This window comes from Artemia franciscana, chromosome 18, assembly GCF_032884065.1.
Source record: "Artemia franciscana chromosome 18, ASM3288406v1, whole genome shotgun sequence".
NCBI classification, from domain to species: Eukaryota; Metazoa; Arthropoda; class Branchiopoda; order Anostraca; family Artemiidae; genus Artemia; species Artemia franciscana.
Window position 1 is genome coordinate 17,856,134 of NC_088880.1, and position 20,921 is coordinate 17,877,054.

Sequence of the window (20,921 nt, forward strand, 5' to 3'; positions counted from 1 at the left end):
TAAGTTTAATGACTTGTAAAGAAAAACAAATAGGATTTGCGGTCCAGAAGGGTCTCAAAACAGTGAAAGGCCCCAAAAAACATTGTTAAAGAGTAATAAAAGAAGAAAAACGTTTGATGCATGAATGTAGATGAAGCTGAAAATTGAATTCGTACAAATTTAATTGTAGGATTAAAAAACAAACAAGTTTAATGACTAATAAAACAACTTCGAATAGGATTTGCGTTCTAAAAGCGTCTTAAATAGATGATGGGGAAAGCCCGCCAAAATCAATGTTAAAAAAGCAATAAAAGAAGAGCAACGCTTAATGTAGGAACGTAGACAAATATTAAAATTTATGATTTCTGATTTTAGGTGTAGGAATTAAAAAAAAACTAGTTTAATGTCTAGTAAAATAAAACGAATAGAATCTGTGATTTAAAAGTGTCTGAAACAGAGCGATTGGGAGGGCCCCCCGAAAAATAATGTTAAAGGGCAATAAAGGAAGAAAAACACTTAATGTAGGAATAGAGACAAAGCTTATAATCACAAATATATGAATTTAAGTGTTGGAATTTGTAAAAAAAAAGAAGCAAGTTCAATGACTAGCAAAAGAAAAACGAACAAGATTTGCAGTATAAAAATGTTTAAAATAAAGTGATAGCGGAGACACTCCCCCCCAAACAAAAAATTATTAGTGAGCAATAAAAGAAGCAAATCACGTAGACAAAGCTGAAAATCTAAGATGTATGAATTTAAGTGCAGAAATTTGTAAATAATAAAAAAAAACAAGTTTTAATGACTACTAAAAGATAAACATATAGTGTTTGCGGTCTGAAAGTGTCTGAAATGGATGGTGGGGGATGGGCTCCTAGAAATAATGTTAAAAAGCATAAAAAGAAGAAAACGCTTGGTATAAGAATAGATTAAAGATTAAACTAAGACAGAAGACGAGACAGAAAGAGAAAATTCTGTGCTGCTCCAAAACACTAAAAATGGAGAAATTTCCCTTTGGTAGTTTATTTAATCCGAGCCTTCCATTGGAATCTTCTATGCTCATTTAAATAATCTACTTAATTTATTAGTTTTCAGTATCATTTTACAATTGAACGTAATGACCAGGGATCTCTAATCGTTATTAATGTAAAAAAATAACTTTCTACGAAATAAGTTTTTTTAAAGAAAATTCAAGGGCTACGTTGAACCAAAACTTAGCAACAATAAAGTCAAATAGTTTTCCATGCCTAAAACTACATTAAATCACCATCAGTAGATAAATGAAACCCAAAACAAATAAAAAACACAAAAATAACTGTTCATACTCAAGTTGAACTGATACTAAGAGAAGTAGAACTGGCACCATCCGTGCCTTCTAAAGACCGCACATAACTTGCACTATAATGAAAACAATCCTTGCTTGAAGCCGTTTGTTTCTATTTCTCATAATGCTGAAAAAAAATATGAAAAACACAATCATAACCAATATTACTGAAACAAAAAAAAAAATAAATGTAGGTAGACAGTTTAATCTGTATATTAAAATCCACTCATGAAAATATTAATAAAATTGGTTTTTTGAAAGCTAAAAATCAGAAGAAATTTAAAATGTATTTTGTCGGTAATGTACAAATTATGGTCTCGTCTTTAGAAGGCATGGGCGAAGCCAGCTCGGCTTCTCTTAGTTACAGCTTATTTTGAGTTTGACTTGGTTATTTACTTCAATTTTTTTTTTAGGGGGGGGGGAGATGGGGGGGGGTCATTTACTTATTGATGGTGGTTTGTGTTAGTGTTTAACTTGGAATGCTATTTGACTTTATTGTTGCCCATCTTTGGTTTTTTCTGTTCTTCTTGTAGCTCTTTTCTTCTTTGAAAAATTTGTTTTGTAGATATTTTGTCGTGTTTGATTGACATAGTCTTTTCATTGATAAAGAATGTTTAGAATAGTTTCTGTGTTTCTCTATAAGAATTAATATTTTGGCTTACTATTTATATTTTATATAAAATTTTGCGGTAATGTTCAATTGTATACGCACACTTTTACCCAAGCCTTTTTAGAACAGCAACTTTATCTCAGGAGGAGTTTCGTATCTGTTGAACAATTTTGCAGATTAAGTTGAAAATTCCAGGAAATGTTGAAAGGGATTATGAGACTAAATCAGAAGGTACTAAATGCATCCAGGCTGTCAAATTGACCTGCTTTTCAGACAACCTTAGAGCGGCTGGGTCAATCACCAAAAAAGATTTTGAAAACAAATAGTGTGTTTGGTGAATATTGTGAGTTGTATTAATAGTGTATTATTAATTAGCCTTAATAGTCTGTTTGATTCATTTAAAACTCCCAATGAACATTTCCTGAAACTTTACCTTAACATCATTGAATTCAGTAGCAGCAACTGTAGCAGTAGTATATGCTTATTGTGCATTTGGCTAGTTAAAAACCAGTTTCAATATAATCTAAAAGCTTCAGGTGAATGCTCTAGGCCATTCTTGAGATATTACTGATACAAAATTATACAATCTAATTGTACCTAGTATGTTTTGCTTTAGTTTAAAACCAAATGAAAATGTATATGCTATTAACTTCACTGACACTTCGCTAAAACATGAAATATTACTTACTGATCATTCATATAATATTGTATGAACTAATTGTCCAGTGTCAGCTTACGGTCCATTGTCAGGAAAAGACTTATCAATTATCAATGACCATCTGTTACCATAATTACACGTGACAGATCATACTCTGACGTAATTAACTTGGAGAGACATGCAACTATCATCATATCTTATCAATTTAGTTGATCTGATGCTAACAGTATAGTTTTATGACTGATGACAAGACAAGTGCTGATCTTCACCTGCTGACATCTGACAAGAAATTTTGAATCATCCTTGAACGCCATATTATTTTTGTATTTCAGTTACTATGGACTATGTTTCTTTCTTTACTATAACCCAAATTCAAAAATGAAATTGTTACTAATATACCTTAAATATTTCTCAAATTTACATAATAACACAATACCTTAGAGTTTTTTTTCTTTTTAATTTATTAAGTGTTGGGGTTCATTCACAATCTCATATAAATTTGCAAGAGTTTCTTTTTTATTATGAATGGTTACCAACAGGAAAAAGACTATGGCTTTTCTTATTTCAAATAGTAATACAAGAGCCTCAGAGAATCGGGCAGCTAAGCAGCTATAGTATATGCTCTGGTTTGTTCTTTACTAAGTGTCAGATATTTGTACAGCCGTGATACCGATGAAACTTACAGATTCTTCGTTTAAAACCAACCGTACTAATCTGACATATATTATTTTGTATTGTAGGACGTGATCGTCTCTTAATAAATTTCCTCTACCGCTGCAACCCTGATTATTATAAAACTCTACAAGCGTTATTTCATTGTTACTTGTATAATTACAACTAGACTTCGTTCTTTACTATGACTAGGTTGCTAGGTACTGCTGCAACCCTGAAAAATTTACAAACTTAGAATAATACAAACAGAAAAATGCCTACGGCTTTTCTTTTTTGGAATAGTAAGAGACGAGCGTCAGAAAATCAGGCAAGGCCAGTTATTGTGATGGTCTGTTCTTAGGTTTCAGCTATCCTTACAGGTACCCATCAAACATATAAATTTTCCATTTATAATTAACCCTACCAATCCTTTATATGATGTATTATCCAGGTTGATGCGGTTGCTCGTGCCCTAGTAGAGAGACCATCGTGTCCTATGCTAAGAAACACAATAGCCCATATCTCCTAAAAAGAGTGTACATCGAAACACAAAGTATACTATTAAAACCATCTTGTTCGAAACCCCTATATAGGAAAGTTACAGCTCCTTGGCTTGAACCACGAGGAAATATCATTGGCTTGAAAAAAGATAAGTGGCTTGAACTAGAATGTGCCACATCGGCAGCTAACTGAGCACCGGAAAATCATAGAGAGCTGTTTAATGGATCATTTGAAAAAACATTGGTACATCTAGCGTCTTTTGCAATTAGAAAATATTACATCAGAGAACGAACTGTAGCCCATAATAGCTTAAGTATTGAAATAAATCACTATATACACGATTAGGCTATACACACTTATCTTTCTACAGGATAGCATAAACAAAATTTTTGAAAATCATGGTTGCAGCTGTAGCTGGAACCTAGAAGAGAATGAGCTGCAGCCCATAGTTAAAAACACGTCTGGAAAAATTATGTTAAAGAGCAAACTCTAGCCCATAGTAAGCGATTTAATAAAGGACCGGTACTGTTAATTATAAAGTGGGATTAATTTATATTCCTTGGTATCATGGCTGTAGAGATGGTTGAAACCTAGTGAAGAACAAAGCACTACATATATTGGACTTTGTAAATTACAGTAAAAACAAAGTAGTAAAAACGAAAACATTTAGTTAAGAACAAACTCTAGCCTAGTGTGACAGATGTATTAAAACACTATAATCGGCTTGGTGGTCGTGATGGAATCATGAATGCTGCTGTAACTTTAACAGAGTAAAAGGTGAACCGCAGCTCATAGTAACCAAAGCTTAAAAAATGCGTTTAAAAACTACCTAATGAGAAAAATATCATCCGACAGTTATTCAGGAAATGTAACTATTTATTCCGTTCAACTTATTAGTAAAAGTTTATAACCAATAGCAAACCACGGTGATTCTGAAAAAACAAAAAAACAACCAACGTCTGATCGGATGTTCACAAAGGATCAATAAAGTTTATCATAAATATGGATTATTGTGAAATAAGAAATCCCCAATGCCACAGTACAAACATAGAAACAAACACACACCACAAAACCGAACACAACAAATATAAACTTTGAAAAATAATAAACATCAAATAATAATATATAATAAATAATACATGTAATATAGTGAATAATAAATAATGAATAACAAAAAATATAAAAAAAGAAAGACAGAAGGAGAAAGGAAGACTGTTTTTCTACTTTAGTAGTTAATATAGATAAGTACATGAATGAGGCCTTAACCCGGCCTCCCTTCAGGGGGGCCATGAATAGGGTCCCTTCCGAATATATTATACCTATAATCGCAAAGTGTTTAGTAAATATCGCAAATCATTACATATTCTGTTTCAAAATAGCCCCAGAAATGCAGCCTGGAAAGAATTCTTTGATCCTAATATATAACAACTGTTTTTTCATATGACCATCTGCTATAAAACTCTCATTATCTTTCCAGACGGCTGTTCCTGGAAACAATGCATTTATCTCAATGCTTAGCAACTATTTTTTGTCACATGATCATCTGTTACATCTGCCCAGATGGCTATGCAGGTACAAAAGGGATAGGGATCTCGTGAAACATATTATGCCTAAAGGGGGGGGGGTTATTACCCTGAATTAGCTTTAGTATAGCCTCTATGTGTGGCATCGGACGTAAAAAGTCTATAATAAGGGTTAGTACCTCCGATTAGCCTAAAATACCCCCGTATGTGTGTCATTGGATGTACCAAGCCTATAAGAGGCATTAGTTATTCCAATTGGCTCTATTATACCGGGTGCGGTTGTAGGAGGTATAAATAAGGTAAAAGTAGTGGTCAACTCCGTTTGGCTGCAGGTATCTGGGCGCAGCTGTCAGATTCTTTGACAACATACGAGGGATCGGTAACTTCTTTTGGCTTCAGGTGCCCGGGCACAGTCATAAATTCATTAAGGCATTATTAATATTAACACTGGTAGCAGTAATGAAGGAACGGCCATTATTCTGTACATATTGCCCTTTTGTCAATTGAACACCCCCTCATCATACCTTGGAAGTTTTAATTAGTCACTCTAAGCCGTTACTAACATTTTACTGACACGCACTTTCGAAAGCCTTAATACAAATCGTGTGTTTGGATTTATTTTAACATCATTTGACATTATCTTAGAATATAACCTTGGTGTCCTTATCGTTAGTAGTAGTAGTAGTAGTAATGGCAGCGATAGTAGTAGTAGTAGTAGCATTAGTTGCACTAGCATGACTCCCTAAAAGTTTTGACTGAATACCTGCAATAGTTCCTGATTTAAGCCCTTTTGACAACCTGCGCACACATAATTTGTTTTCATTTAGTTCAACTTCCCCCGCAATATTCTTTGAAATATTCACCTCGATACCCATAGTCTTAGTAGTACTCCAAGAAGAAATAGTGGTTACAACAGTAGCGGCACCAGTAGTGGTAGTAGCAATGGTAGAGCATAGATATTGCACTTTAGTCAATTAATTACCCTCCTCAGCATTCCCTGAAAGTTCTAACTTAATTCTTAATTAACATAATTAAAGTTCGAACACCCAAGGCGGTTCCTGACATAAGCGCTTTTCAACGTTTGCATGAACATATTTTCTTTTGATTTTTTTCAGCAAACACCCTTTGACAGCTTCACTTGAACATCCTTTGCTTTTTTGGGCCCAAACATCTAAAATATCCCTCCTTCCCGGTTACAAATATTATATATGAATAGTGGGTGAATTGCTGAGTTGCAGTCCTTGTCCCAAGGGCTACGGGGGTTGACATCCCCATAGGTATTGTAATTGTACCTTTCATCTATTCTGAACGAAATGGCTATCTTTAAATTTTGACCGGATGAACTAAGGGAAGAAAGGTGCGTGAGAGTAGGGTTGGTTGTCCTCACATCAATTTTGACTCGTAGAGAGGGCGTTAGAACTTCCAATTTCCAATCAAACGAGTCCCTTCCGAAGTTTCTGCAACAACTCCTACCATGCGAAATGCCTTGGTAAAAAGAAACAAAATATATAAAATACTTTTGTGCCCACTTCACTCTTTACTTAAGCAGTGCCATTTCGCTACCTATATTAATTAATATCGATATATTTTTCCACTTGGACGTTGAGGAGGGGCCTGGAGAATAATTATTTGCTTCAGGAAACTTTCATATACGTCTTTTTCTATGTTCTACCAATTTTACTTCATTTACTGAGGCCGAACAATTACTATGCCGAATAATTATCGATGTTTACTACACCGGTTTAACCTTGATTTCATGCTAAATTTCGATTCCGGTTCAATCAATTTGTTTTCAGTGGATAAAAGTGACTGGCCAGTTGGCCATTGACCAGCCATTACCACCATCCCTTCCTCCCATTAGACATGTTGGATAGTGCTGCCTCTTATCGTCATGATTTTTGTAAAGATCACAAATTTAAAGAAAGTCTTTTAAATTAAATCTTGTGTCTATTGAACAATTTTTATCCTAGGTTGCAATTTTTGAATCTACTGGCAGTACCCTTAATCCAGCGATATCATCCATTGTAACTGGCAGTGTTATGGTTATTTCTGGCATTGCAGTGACTTTTCTTATTGATAAAGCTGGACGAAAGATTCTGCTTCTACTTTCTTCTGCTGGAATGGCAGTATCACTTTCAATTTTGGGCACCTACTTTTACATGCAGGTTGGAAAATATGTAACTTTGGCTATTAATTATTACGAATTACAAATGCGCCTTCATCTGTAGCTTCTAACAATAAAAAGCAGCCAGATGAAGTGTGTTGACTTGATATATATATATATATATATATATATATATATATATATATATATATATATATATATATATATATATATATATATATATATATATATATATATATATATATATTTGTTTTTTTTTTTGTTTTTTTGCTAACCCCCAGCTCTTGGCTTCGGAAAGGCCCTCTTTTAATTAACAAAAAATTGAAATGAATGAATAATGGAATAACTTCGAAAAATGTTAAACACAAGAGGACAGGAGAACCATTGCGCCGAAACTAGTAATTAGTAACAATGAAGTCTCCCCCCCAAAAAAAAAACCTGTACAAAAGAGTCTTTAAAAGCTGGGGGTTCTAATTCCTGTACGTTTTAAGGTTCGACTTTGGGACGCAGCCTCTTTAACTCTTTAAGAAAACGAAGTTTTTTTCATATTATTAGCACTAAAGACTAGTACAAAAGTAGCGATTAACAGCAAGTGCAAAAATACCTAAATACAAATCGACAGTAAAAAAATTAAAGAAAGAGAAGAAAGGAAGAAGAAGAAAAATCGTATCTTTGTGATTGTCAAGCTAGCATTCAAAATAACGATTAAATTGGTGTATCTGAAAGTAGAACTTCTAAATTGAAAAAAAAAAAACAACTATAAAGCTCCTTATGGGTTTTTTTTTTTTTTTTTTTTTTTTTTTTTTTTTTTTTTTTTTTTTTTTGTGATTCTCAAATCTTCAGCTGCGACGACAAATTTTCTCCATGTAAAGTCACAGCGGGCAGCTAAAAAAACTGTTAAGAGTAGCAGGATGTATAAGAGTAGCAGAGTCTAAGCGCGCATTAGACTCCTCTATAAAAAGGAGTTCTAAAAAGTGTTCCGATTTGTTATGATGAAGATAAGGTTAAATCTTTTATGCCATACTCTATTGACGTCCCTGTGGAAATTTTCACGTGTAAAAATGTCTTTTTTTATATCAAAAGAAGACTTGAATAGGTACTTGAAAGTTTTCGTGGAAATTGGGTATGGTAAGCTTTTTGCACAAAAGCTTGTATCGTCTTAAAGCATTGTTTTGTGTCACCAACTTGGATATGTGGCTTCTCATTAATCCAACCAGATACTTTTTTGCTGAGTGTGGATTGCATGATTACATATATACGAGTGCCTCCAATATTCAAATAAAAGGGATAGCTTAAAATGTGAAACTTTCGGTCCTGTGGTGGCGCAGTGGGTTTGACCTTAGCTTGGTAATACGGGACCCAGAGATCGAATCAAGCTGCAGCAATGCACTGCAGGGCCGACGCAGGGACCTTAGTAGTCAAGAAGCGTCGTTAATCTGATACAATGTGAAACTTTCGGTCATTCATAATCTTTTATATGGTGCCCCTAAACAAAAGCAAAGTGGTAAAGCCTACAGCCTGCTATGAGCCCACCTGCTCTGCTGCAAGGTGCCTTCTGTTTGTGAAATATAAATGAGGAAATGATAATGGAATTTAGAGCTAAATTCCAAGAATAAACTATACATTATGGAAATCTAATACATTGTACCATCAAGAACATTTTTTACTGGTTGAAACTGACAATAATTACACCGCCTATTCAGTGCCTGCTAAGTGATCTACTTCAAAATGACGACCATTGGTTAAGATTGTGACATTGGTTAAAGAATCAATTTAGATATAGTGTTTTCAATTTAACTGATTTTATTATGCTTGTTTAGAAAAATGTGTTTTTTGGACGTCTATATTGCGACAGATTACACAGATGATAGTTCGGAATTTCTTCTGAATGATACATTATAATAAGAGACATTAACTGCAATGTAACAAACACCTTGCCGTTATGGTGGTCGGCCTAGAATCTTGCCAAAAGATATTGACCATGCATACATAGACAAATTCAGTTATTTGTCGATGTTATACCCCGTCGTTTCCCCATTGAACCTTTAAGTACCACCTGTTCACATCGTCACAGATCTCCAACTGCTAGTTCGCCTGACTTCCAAGTATTTTTGTTTTCCTTTAATGATCCAAAGAGCAAGTTGACCTTGTCTAAAAAAATTAACCAAATATTTAAAAACACAAAATGAAATTTAACGTTTGCACTGTTGGATAAAAAGATTCTATAAAAGAATACAAAATACATTCTTCTTAAAGTGTATAGGGCAATCCCTGTAATTTCTAATTTTGCTTGTTCAGTCTATTCCTTTTCCTCACTCTCATCACCACCAGGTCCACCCCATTTCAGCTGCTTATGACAAACCTGTAAGTTGGTACAAAAGGAATTCATCTTTTGTTTGATCTTTCGCAAATCTGTCACTGCCCTGTGCCGTGCAGAAAATTGCACTTTTCTCCGAAACCTGTCCATCTTGGTGTCACGAAACATTGGTCAATTAATTCAAACCTTATTGAAGCTCCAAGGAAGTCTAAGCTTTGGTATAGCTTTTAGCTTCGGTGTAATCTCCCCCATTCTGGTTGGTTTATCGATATTTAATTACTAAAATAATTTAACAAAACAATTAGCTGACTTGAGGCAGATACGTCTCAGCAAGCTTCTCAGTCCCAAAATTTCTTTCGGAGAACTCAGAAATAATACTCTCCTAGCGTGCATATGTCTGCCTTAAATATTCCCAATTTTTAGTTAAACTTTAATTTTTCCACTAACCACCTGACTCCTCTCTACAGTCGAAAAAAGATACAGTCGAAGTGAAATCAATCGTGCGAGCCATTTTGTGTTGAAACTGCAAAAAATCCTCTGGTGTTGATTCGTGAGCATTAGATTTTATTTTATGATAGAAAATAGTAGTATCCCCTCAATTTATTTAAACCGACCCATAGTCACTACTCCTTTATACACCTAATGATTTAAGATGATGAAGAAGTTTAACGGTGATATCCTCAGGACGCAACTGTTATCGATTTTCTTCAAGACGCAGGACCTTGTTACATAATTGGGAATGTTTCTAAGAGATGCGGATGTGGCCCCCTACAGTAAGGACTTGACCCAAGTTGATTATAACCAAATATTTTCATACTTCACACACACACACACACACACACTCTTTTGCTGTGTGCAAACAAAGTATTTTCTACCATATTCTAGGAGCAGAACCGTTATACAGTCTAGACGTCTATTAATTCTTCTAGGAACAAAAGGCATGTTTTGCGAGTAGCATGACAAATAAAGGATTATTTTTTATTAAATTGAGTACTAGAATGTAAATTTCATCATTCTTGTATTATACTCCGAATATGAAACTTGATTTTGAAAAGTGGACATGTCTCCAACATACCAACAGGTGAGTCTGTATCTATATACACCCCCTCCACCCCTACCAAATCATTGGGGAAATTATAGCCAATTTTTAGCTACTATAACTCTATATTGAATAAAAAGCTGAAACTCAACTCCACCCCCGCATAAGAAAGTTTTAACAGAGGTATAATAATCTTATTTTATTCTGTCATAAAGATTTACTCTAAATTCTATCTACTATTCAGAAGGTACTTTATTGCTAACCTGACAGGCGAGTAATTTTGACTTAATTAAATTAACAGGTTAACTTACTGCACATCTGGCAACTATTCAGGGCTTATCGTGAACAGACAATGCTACGCTAACTAAGCGGTAGGGTGCATTTTTGCCAGCTGGTTAATTTGAACACTCTACTAGCATTTAAACTGGGCAAATGGTTTCACAATAAAGATGCTATTTCATTTTAAAATGATTGACTTATATTTTCACTAAATCTTTGATTTTTGATTGGAGTGAAGCTTGTTATAATCCCTATTTTCATATGAAAAAATTTGATTGAACATAATCTAAGGAAAGCAGTGTGGAAAAAAATGGTTTGAAATCAAAATAAGTAAGCCTCTCGGAAATTATGGTGATAAGAAGTTGGCATCGGGGTGTGCGTAAATCTGAATAATTTCAGTTTAGGAGCGTAATAAAAAACTTGCTTTGAAATTAATAAAAGGAAAACTTATGAAAAGCATGGTGAAAAGAACTCGGTATGGGGGTGTGCCCCAATCTGAATAATTAAGTTATTCAGGGACCTTTTACTGGGGTTTATGAGCCTAACACCGAAAAATGAGCTGTGAAATAATAATAGGAAGACTTTTAAAAAGTATGGTGGTAAGAAAATAGTACAGGGGTGTGCGCTAATCTGAGTACTCTAGGCCTGAGTGTTCAATATTGAAAACTAGGGTTAAAATTACTAAAAAGAAGGCTATTTAATAGTATGGTCGTAAAAAATCGCTATGGGGGGTATGTGGAAATCTGAAAATTTTAAGTTAAGAAGTACACTAGGGAAAAAACCCGTTTGAAATTAAAAAAAGACTTTTGAATAGTATCATGGCAAAAAATTGATAATGGGGTGTAACGATCTAGATTTAGAGACACAGTATGGAAAATCAGGGTTAAAAACTACTAAGACGAAGGAATTTGAATTGTTTGCTTGAGAGAAATCATTATTGCGGTGTACACAAATCCAGATGATTTGGGCTTATGGGCCTGATACGGAAAAAGGTTTGAAATAGAAAGAAGTTAGTATTTTTGAATTGTGTGGTGGTAAAAAGAATGGCAGGGGATTGTTGATTAAACTTAATTATTTAGTTTAAGGAACGTAGTATTGAAAAATAGTAGTTTGAAATCAATAAGAGGAATCCTTTCGAAAATTTAGGTGATAAGAAATTGGAATGGAGGTGTTGACAAATTTAAATTATTTAAGTTTAGGATTGAAATACGGCAAAAAAGGCCTTGATATTAATAAAAGAAAGGCTTTTGAAAAGTACAGTGGTAAGAAAAAGTTACTAGGGTATACGCAAATCTGAATAATTTAAGGTTAGGCATCCAGTATGGAAAAAAAATGGTTTGGAATCAATAAAAAGTAGTCTTTCGAAATGTATGGTGACAAGAAATTGGCAAGGAGCTGTGTGTAGATATCAATTATTGAAGCTTAGGAGCGTAATACGCAAATGATGCTTTGAAATTAATAAAATGAAGATTGTTGGAAAGTATTTAGCATGTAAGAACTTAGCATGGGGACATGTGCAAAACTGAATAACTTGAGTTTGGGTGGCTAATACAGAAAAGTGCTTTTAGATTAATAATAGGAACGGCTTTGAAAAGTGCAATTGTAAGAAAAAGGTTCAGGGTTATGCGCTAATTTGAATAATCTAAGTCTGAGTGTGTAATATTTAAAGCTAGGATTAAAATTACTACAAGGGAAGGCTATTGAATAGTATGGTGGTAAGAAATCGTAATGGTGTATAGGCAAATCTGACTAGACTGAGCTTAGAAGCAAATTACTGAAAATAGTGGTTTGACCTTTAAAAGGAAGTTTTCTGAATGGTATGGTAGTGAAAAATTGATATTGGGGTGTATTCAAATGTGAATAAACTAGTTCCACATTGAATTAGTTTATTTTATCCTCGCCAGGGCGTGAAAACTACTTCGAAAGCTGACATTATAAGTTGAAATTTAAAAGGAAGTCTTATGAATAGTATGGTGGTGAAAATTAATATTGATTTTTTACGCAAATCTGAATAAACTAGCTCCTCATTGAAAAAGTTTCTTTTGTTCTCCCGGGGGTGTGGAAACTACTTCGAAAGGTAACAATTAAAGTTGGAAGATTTCTGACAATGATAAGGGATATGATTTATATCACCAGGGGTATGAGGGCAAAGGGTTTGATTTATTACAGGCAAATTTAACGAGAAACTACTATTTTTAACCCATTCACTTCATGAAAAAGTAAAATTGTATTTCTATTTAAGGAAAATTCAGACCAATGCCCCCCAACCCACAAAAAGGGCAAGAAAAACGAAGGTATGACCCCTACTAAGGACCCTTTAAAACCAACGGTCACCATGCAAGGTGAAAATGCTAGCCTTTCTGCGGCATCACAACAAAACAGCGGAATTTGCCCCTTCAACCCTCCAGCATGAGGATAGCACGCTCGCCATGCTAGATTCTGACGTTAATGTAAGTAAAAGTATTGATGTTTATTGGCGATAGAAGCTTATGATCTTTTCAACCTAATGTGCATTCTTTTCAGGCTAACAAAGTGTCCCTCTTTATAGTTTTTGAGGGCGTGAAGACCCCTCGCGCCCTCAAAAGAAATAGCTAAAACTAAGATATTTCTTTCTAGTTAATAAAGAAGGAAATACATAAGATCTTACTCTTCTAAAAATAATGCATTATAATGCTGAAAACTTATGGTTTTACTTTTACCTCTAAAAAGGGCATTTGAGGATCCTAGTCCATAGATTAAAAGTATTTTTCAGCATAATTTAAACTCTTTTATAGAAAATTACAAGTTTTTCAAGGGAAATTAATTTTTATTCCTTTTTCAAGCCGCTAATGTTAAACCACCTTTGATAAAGCTGCTTCTCGCTGATTTTTTCGGGATTCAGATGCACCAATGAACACCAAAGCTCACTCTGTAAGTTTTTTAAGACTCTTTAGAACATTATAATAGCCGAGGCGTAAAGATGGCAACTTACGCACATTTATTTGGTAGTTTCTCGTCTTCAATTCTAACCTCGTAGTAAGGGATCCATGGACGCGAAGGGTCACTTTAGGGGCCAAATTATGGAATAATTCATGGTCATTAAACCTATAGGTGGTGTGGTCTCAACATCTCCGAAGGGTCACTTTGGGTCCATGTACAATATACTTTCTATATATTTTCTGGTCATTACACCTTTAGGTAGTAATATGGTCTCAATACATCCAAAGGGTAAGATTGCCCTCCAAAAAATTTTCTGACTAATATTATAGTCTCTCTCTCAGTCGAATATAAATCCTTTTCAGGATGAAATTAAAATTGTTTCAATGGGCTAACACGTTTTTTTTATTATTTTAGGGTCACATTCAAATATTTCAAGGGTCGTCATCTATGAGGACGTTGAATCGCTAATGAAAGTGGAACAGGCCACAGAGAAAATTGAACTTGAGAGCGTTTAAGTGTGGGGGTGAACCCAAATACTGTCCCTATCATTGATTTAGACACGTGTGTATGATTTTGGCTTCGATAAGGAGTATGAATGGGTTTAACAGCTACCAGCAAGCGAAGTCGAGAAAGTACACTGCCAAGTAATAAAAATAAGCGGGGAGTAGGACAAAGTGGAAGCGGCTTATCCCCTGTTTTGCCTGAATTTTATTTAGCAAACTCCGCTTTGCGCAATTAGAATATTTTAGGGCTTAGTTTAGAAACCAATTTAAAACTGTTTCAAGTGATAGTATCCATACAGATCCAGTAGACATAGCACACTCCTATGTTAGCAAGATTTGGGCTCTTTTTTAAATACAGATTTAGGAGGAGAGAAGTAGGGATATTGTAAAAGAATCCATCTATAAAAAAAATAATGAAAAAACGATTGAGGTGTACTTGTATTACATGAAACAGAGATGCAAACACTTTTCCTAGACTTGCATAATTTTGAGGGCGTTTTTTGAGATTGGATGGGAGGCATTTTGAATAGGGTGGGGAAGCATAATGGAATGGAGTGGAATGGAGTGGGGAGTGGATCAATAGTATTATTTATAGAAAACATATATGTCAATCTATCTATATTTAAAAGGAAATTTATTTTAAGAGGTGGGCGGAAAAGGGGTTTTAAAATACAATGCAGATTTAAAGGGTTGTAAAGGTCAATGCTGATTCAAATTTTGTATCTTTCAAGATCCGAGATACCAATATGATCTTTGCATACAAAAAACTTAATTTTAAATAAAAACATTGCGGCTGGCAATGTCAGTCTGGAAATTTTAAAAGAACTCATGTTGAAAGTTTTTACAATGTGTGTAGGCTAAAATGGTCATGGGAGGAATAAGTTAAAGTTTATTACTTAGATATAGATTAATTTTTGTTAAAAGTTAAACTGAAAATTTATTAGCAGATTAGAAAACAGTGCGCACATTAGCTATCGAATGGAGTAAAATACCTGGAACAAGTCCATTTACTCATAGCTAGTGTATTGCCAGGCCCCAAATAAGTTGTGATTTCTAAAATCGAAGACGGTGAATGACTTGATATCCAATGGTGTACTTGCATGTCTGAAGGTGTTCTCTGTGCAAACGCACAATAAGGATATCAAAAGAGTCTGTAAGGGGGTGCATTTACACTATGTAAATAAAGATCTGGATATGAGTTTCATAAGAACTGTATAGAAAATAATTTAGTTCCTAGAAGGAGTGTCATGGCCATTCGCTCTTTAAAATTTAAAGTGTTCGAGTTAAAAAAAATGCCATGTTGGCCATATCGGATAAAGTATAAATCCGCGCAGACGGTATGAGAGTACTACCACACGTTTGTTACTTTACATTAGGTCTAAACGTATGTGTAGACCTCAGGCGGCTTATCGGTCTGGAAAAAGCTCAATAATTGCTGGGAGGAGGTTCCTTTTCTGACCCCAACATTCTCTATTCTAAAAGTTTCTATCCCTACAGTCATCAGCTCAGCAGTATATTTTTCTAGTCTTTTTTAGCATATTCTCTATGTTTTTTTACTCAAGGCGGAATCTTTGTTGTTTTTTAAAAAGTGCTTAAAATAAAACCATTTATGTTTCTTACTCCGCCACGACCACCCAGTCCCCTGGTCCTCAGCCACTCTAGAGGCTGCCGCATCTTCCGACCGCCCTGCTCGCGGGTGGTGCCATGACTAAATGTCATTTTAAATGTCTATGTTAATATGTTCAAGTGATTATTTTATGTAAATATGTGATGTTTTTTTTCATTAAAGCAACCATGTATTTTATTTTTTGTCTTTGGGTATTTATTCAACAGATTGAGGTTAGGCTAGTTGTATTTTGGCAGAGAGAAGGGTAGTATGTATTAACTTAAAACTTTATTCAGATCATTGCTTTGCGGGCCTTCATTGTTGGGTAAAAGAGCAGTTTTAACGAAAATAATTCAACATCAAGATAGAATGATTTTTGAAAACCAGGAAAACATCTATTATTGCTCTAGTGAGTGGCAAGAGTAATATGATAAAATAAAGAATATTGCTCCAAACATAAAATTCATAAGGTTAATTGACGTGTTTAATATTATAGAAACAAGCTTGTGGTTGATTATTAATGAAATAGCTGAATCCATTGAACAATGGTCTCATTAGATGTTGCAGTTATTCATGGTTTGGTCTCATCATAAGAAAACTTCCACAGCCCTTGTTCTCCACAACATCTTTCATCAGTGTATACTTATGAGAACACTTGCACTGAATTGTACTTACTATATCATTTATTGGGCTGTTGATGATTCAAGCACGATATTAACAATATATTCATTAATCTTGTATCTGAGCTTTGTTCAAAATTAATTGAATGCAATGTTCAACTGTCAGAAGTACTTAGTAAACAGAGAAAGCAACATTGTTCATTTTTACATAGCCTAGTTTGCAAAAAGTAAGGAAACAATTAAAAAAACGGCATGTTCCAGAGGGTGGTAGTTTTTTCTCTGTTACTGCCAGTAATCGCGGGACTTGTAAATACTATTTCTACATGGCTAAAACTTACAAATTGACGCCATTAGAACTTGTTCTATCATCAAAAGAGCATTTTGAAGATAATCTTGATAAATTTATTATGAATGAGACAATTGCCAACGGTGGAAAATTAATGTTGCTTCAAAATGCGCTTTGACGTGTCGACAAGCATAAACCCTACAGTAAAACACCGCTAAAAGTAAGTTTCATTGATCAACCTCAACCTCCAAGTTCATAGCTTTGAAAGTGCCAAAACAAGACGAAGATGATTCGTCTAAGGCCTTATCGAGGATTTTAGACCTCATGTCCCAATCCTACTGTGAACAAAGTAAAAGACTCTTGATATACCTCGCTGAAAAGGAGCATGTACAAATCGGAGACAAAAAGAGTAATGTTATAATCCATGGCAAGAATTGCAATTTAAACTAGACCTCCGTTGCCTGTGCAACGGGAAGTGTTGCAGCAACTGTGCCCTGTTCCTTAGGGCAGTGGTTCCCAACCGGTGGTACGCGTACCCCAGGGGGTACGCGAAACCCTCGCAGGGGGTACGCGAAGGTCCCAAAATTAATTTAGTCTACATCTTTAAAACTTGTTTCTGACTCAGTTCCAACATTTCCCTCAAAATCAGATAACATAACCCATTGTACGTAATTTCAGACTCATTTTCAAAACTTTCGCTTTCAGTAACCCGCTAATTTTTCTCCATAGCCGTAAGGTCTCGATTTAAACTCAGCGGGTTCAGTATCTTGTCATCTGTTGAAACACGAAGTTCGTGAATTGTGGTTGCAAACAAAGATGGATAGATTCCTGATCAGGAATAACAAGAAGCCGAATGATGGTACCCAAAACTCTGAACCTGCACCTAAGAAGAAGAAATATGACGAATCATCGGTCAAAGTGCGTCGATATTTGTCAGAATACCTAGGGCTCGGATTTAGTGCGACAAAGTCTGATCCAGTGAATGCACAGTGCGTTCTTTGTGGTCAAGTCTTGGCCAACAGTTCCATGAAACCTGTGCATATGAACCGGCATCTCAGTACTGTGCACCCTTCTCATGTCGGTAAGCCCATAGAGTTTTTCAAGCGTAAACAAGAAGCATTCGCTAGTAACTGTTTGGAAATTGCAAAAGTGGCATCAGTTTCTTCAAAGGCTCTCCGGGCTTCTTATGCTGTTTCATATTTAGTTGCGAAACAGAAAAAACCGCACACCATCGCCGAATGTCTGATATTACCAGCACTAGTGAAAGTCAGTGAAATAATGTTTGACACGAAAACTGCTACTGCCCTTCAGTCTATACCTGTGTCGAACAATACCATTTCAAGAAGGATAGAAGACATTGCAAGCAATATTGTCATGCAGGTTATTGAGCAAATAAAGTTGACGAAGATGTTTGCGTTACAGCTTGACGAAAGCACGGATGTGTCAGGTGAAGCCCAGGTGATCGTCTTTGTTCGATATCAAGATTGTTCTGACATAAGAGAAAATATTCTGTTTTGTCAAAACCTACAGTCAAGAACAACAGGAGAAGAACTATTCAAGGTGATTGACAAATTCTTCGCAGAAGGGGGCATCTTGTGGGACTGGTGTCTATCAGTTTGCAGTGATGGAGCTGCCGCCCTAACAGGGAAGAATAATGGGCTCATGGCCTGGATAAGGAAGAAAAATCCAAAGGTGAAGTGGTTGCACTGCATCATTCACAGGCAAGCTCTTGCATCGAAAAGGATGAACGCACATCTGCACGAGACCCTCAACGAGGCTGGAAAAGTGATCAACTTCATCAAAGCCCGACCACTGAACTCAAGAATGTTCAAGTTGCTGTGCCAAGAGATGGGTTCAGAACATCAACATTTACTTCTGCACACAGAAGTTCGCTGGTTGTCTCGTGGGAAGATTTTAAACAGACTTTTCGAGCTTCGACAAGAAGTTCATATGTTTCTTCTGGAGCAAAAATCTGCATTCAGTTCACTTTTTGAAAACCAGGACTGGGTCTGCAGGCTGGCCTATCTTGCGGATATTTTCGACAAACTGAATGACTTGAATCTGTCAATGCAAGGTTTCCGGACGGACGAACTCTCCCTGAATTCGAAGATGTGTGCTTTCATCAAGAAATTGGAGTTCTGGCTTAAAAAGGTTCAAAGAAACAGCGTTAGTGTCTTCCCGACCCTTGACAAGTTTGCGGACGATAGTGAAATTGATAACCTCAACACAATCTGTGATTGTATTCGGGAGCATCTGACAAAGTTGCGAGATGAACTTGTGTCATATTTCCCATCGATTATGAACCAAGATAGAACGCAGGATTGGATCCAAAATCCATTTGTTGAAGACGTGACCTCAAGCTCCGGTCTTAGTGACAAGCTTACAGAGAATCTGATCGAACTTGCCAGTGATCGCGCCTTAGAACTGAAATTCCAAAATGTAACTGTTTCCCAGTTTTGGCTGGAGGTGAAAGGAGAATACAAGGAACTAAGTGAAATCGCCATGTCTGCTTTGTTACCATTCGGATCCACTTACCTTTGTGAAGTGTCATTTTCGGCAATGTCATTGATCAAAACCAAACACAGAAACAGACTGAATGTACAAAATGACCTTATAATTGCCGTTAGTGACATCGAGCCAAGATTTGATAATATTTTAGCAAAAAAGGAGCCTCAAGTTTCTCATTGATTTTGTACGTACATTTAAGCACCGTCATATTGGACAATAAATCTCGTGTTTTTGAAAATCTGATTTTAGTTAAGAAAAAAGTAAAACAACGATTCTCAAGAAAGGTGTACGCAAACTTTTTGGGCCTTGACTAGGGGTACGCGGACCGAAAAAGGTTGGGAACCACTGCCTAAGGGCACAGTTGCGGAGCAACACGTGCAACTGTGCCCTACGGGACACAGTTGCGGAGCAACAGTCTCCATTATGTCCTTCAGAGGACATTTTTCTAATGCGGCTTCGATTGTTATCTTGAAGCATCTTTGATATGGTTTTATTTCGAGCGATAGCACTACTCGATAAAAATAAAATAGACATCAAAATCAAAAATTTAAGAAAATTTCAAAAAATCGGAACGAGATTCACTTTTCCGGAATTATTTCCGGGAAATCTGTAAGAGCTACGGAATTTCATGCTTCAGTTCTCGAAAACATCAATAAAAGTACTATATGAGTTCATAATTATTTTATCTCTAAAACGTTTTCTTCCGAAACTAGGGCCGTCTTAACTTGACGCCAATTCGAAGTATTATGTTTCGAGACGCATATTTCGGGAATTATTTCCGGGAAATCTGAAAGAGATACGGAAATAACGTCTTATAGTTTTCTGCTTAACTTTTGATGGTTTAACCTAGGAAAATATAAAACAAACCAAATTCGCCAAAAATTTTAAATTGCCCCGAGGGCATGACAAAACTTCCAAATAGAAAAACCCACAGAAGGAATTTTATTTCGGAGAAACTATTGTAAGCTCCAGTTGTTAGGAGATCGAGACCTGTCGAACCGCGTTGGAAAAAAAATTCTAGCTGGTCCAGAACAGAAGTTACCTCTAGAACGTCGAAACTTCGGAAATTATTTCTTAGAGAACGAAGCAACTTGGTATATAGAACACTTCACTTCTTCTTGCATACTTTTCATAGCACTACTCGATAAAAATATAAGAAACATCAAAATCGAAAATTTGAGAAAATTCCAAAAAAATCGGAACGAGATGGACTTCTCCGGAATTATTTCCCGGAAATCTGTAAGAGCTACGGAATTTTGTGCTCCGGTTCTCGAAGAGACAAATAAAAGTTCTACATGAGTTCAGCATAACTGTATTTCTAACAAGTTTATTTCCGAGGCTAGGGTCGTCTTAACTTGACGCCAAACATCGAACGCAGTTTCTAAGAAAAAAACGGTTTTATTTTTTTTTATGGAAAACTGTTAGAAATTTTAGGAACTTCTCTGGAACTTTTTTACTCTGTTTCACGTTTCCCTT

The 20,921-nt window shown here is 35.5% G+C and overlaps 1 protein-coding gene across 4 annotated transcripts in view; it reads left to right on the plus strand.

Moving 5' to 3' along the window:
* LOC136038699 (facilitated trehalose transporter Tret1-2 homolog) overlaps nt 1-20,921 on the plus strand; it is a 78,986-nt gene that overhangs the window by 50,802 nt on the left and 7,263 nt on the right. For 2 of the 4 annotated variants that reach the window (XM_065722007.1, XM_065722005.1), the window contains one exon: nt 7,214-7,408. In XM_065722007.1, the coding sequence (XP_065578079.1) occupies nt 7,214-7,408 (195 nt within the window). Of the gene's footprint in view, nt 1-7,213; nt 7,409-13,245; nt 13,454-14,336; nt 16,230-20,921 lie in introns of those variants that run through there. The other 2 variants (XM_065722009.1, XM_065722008.1) reach the window with 2 other exon arrangements.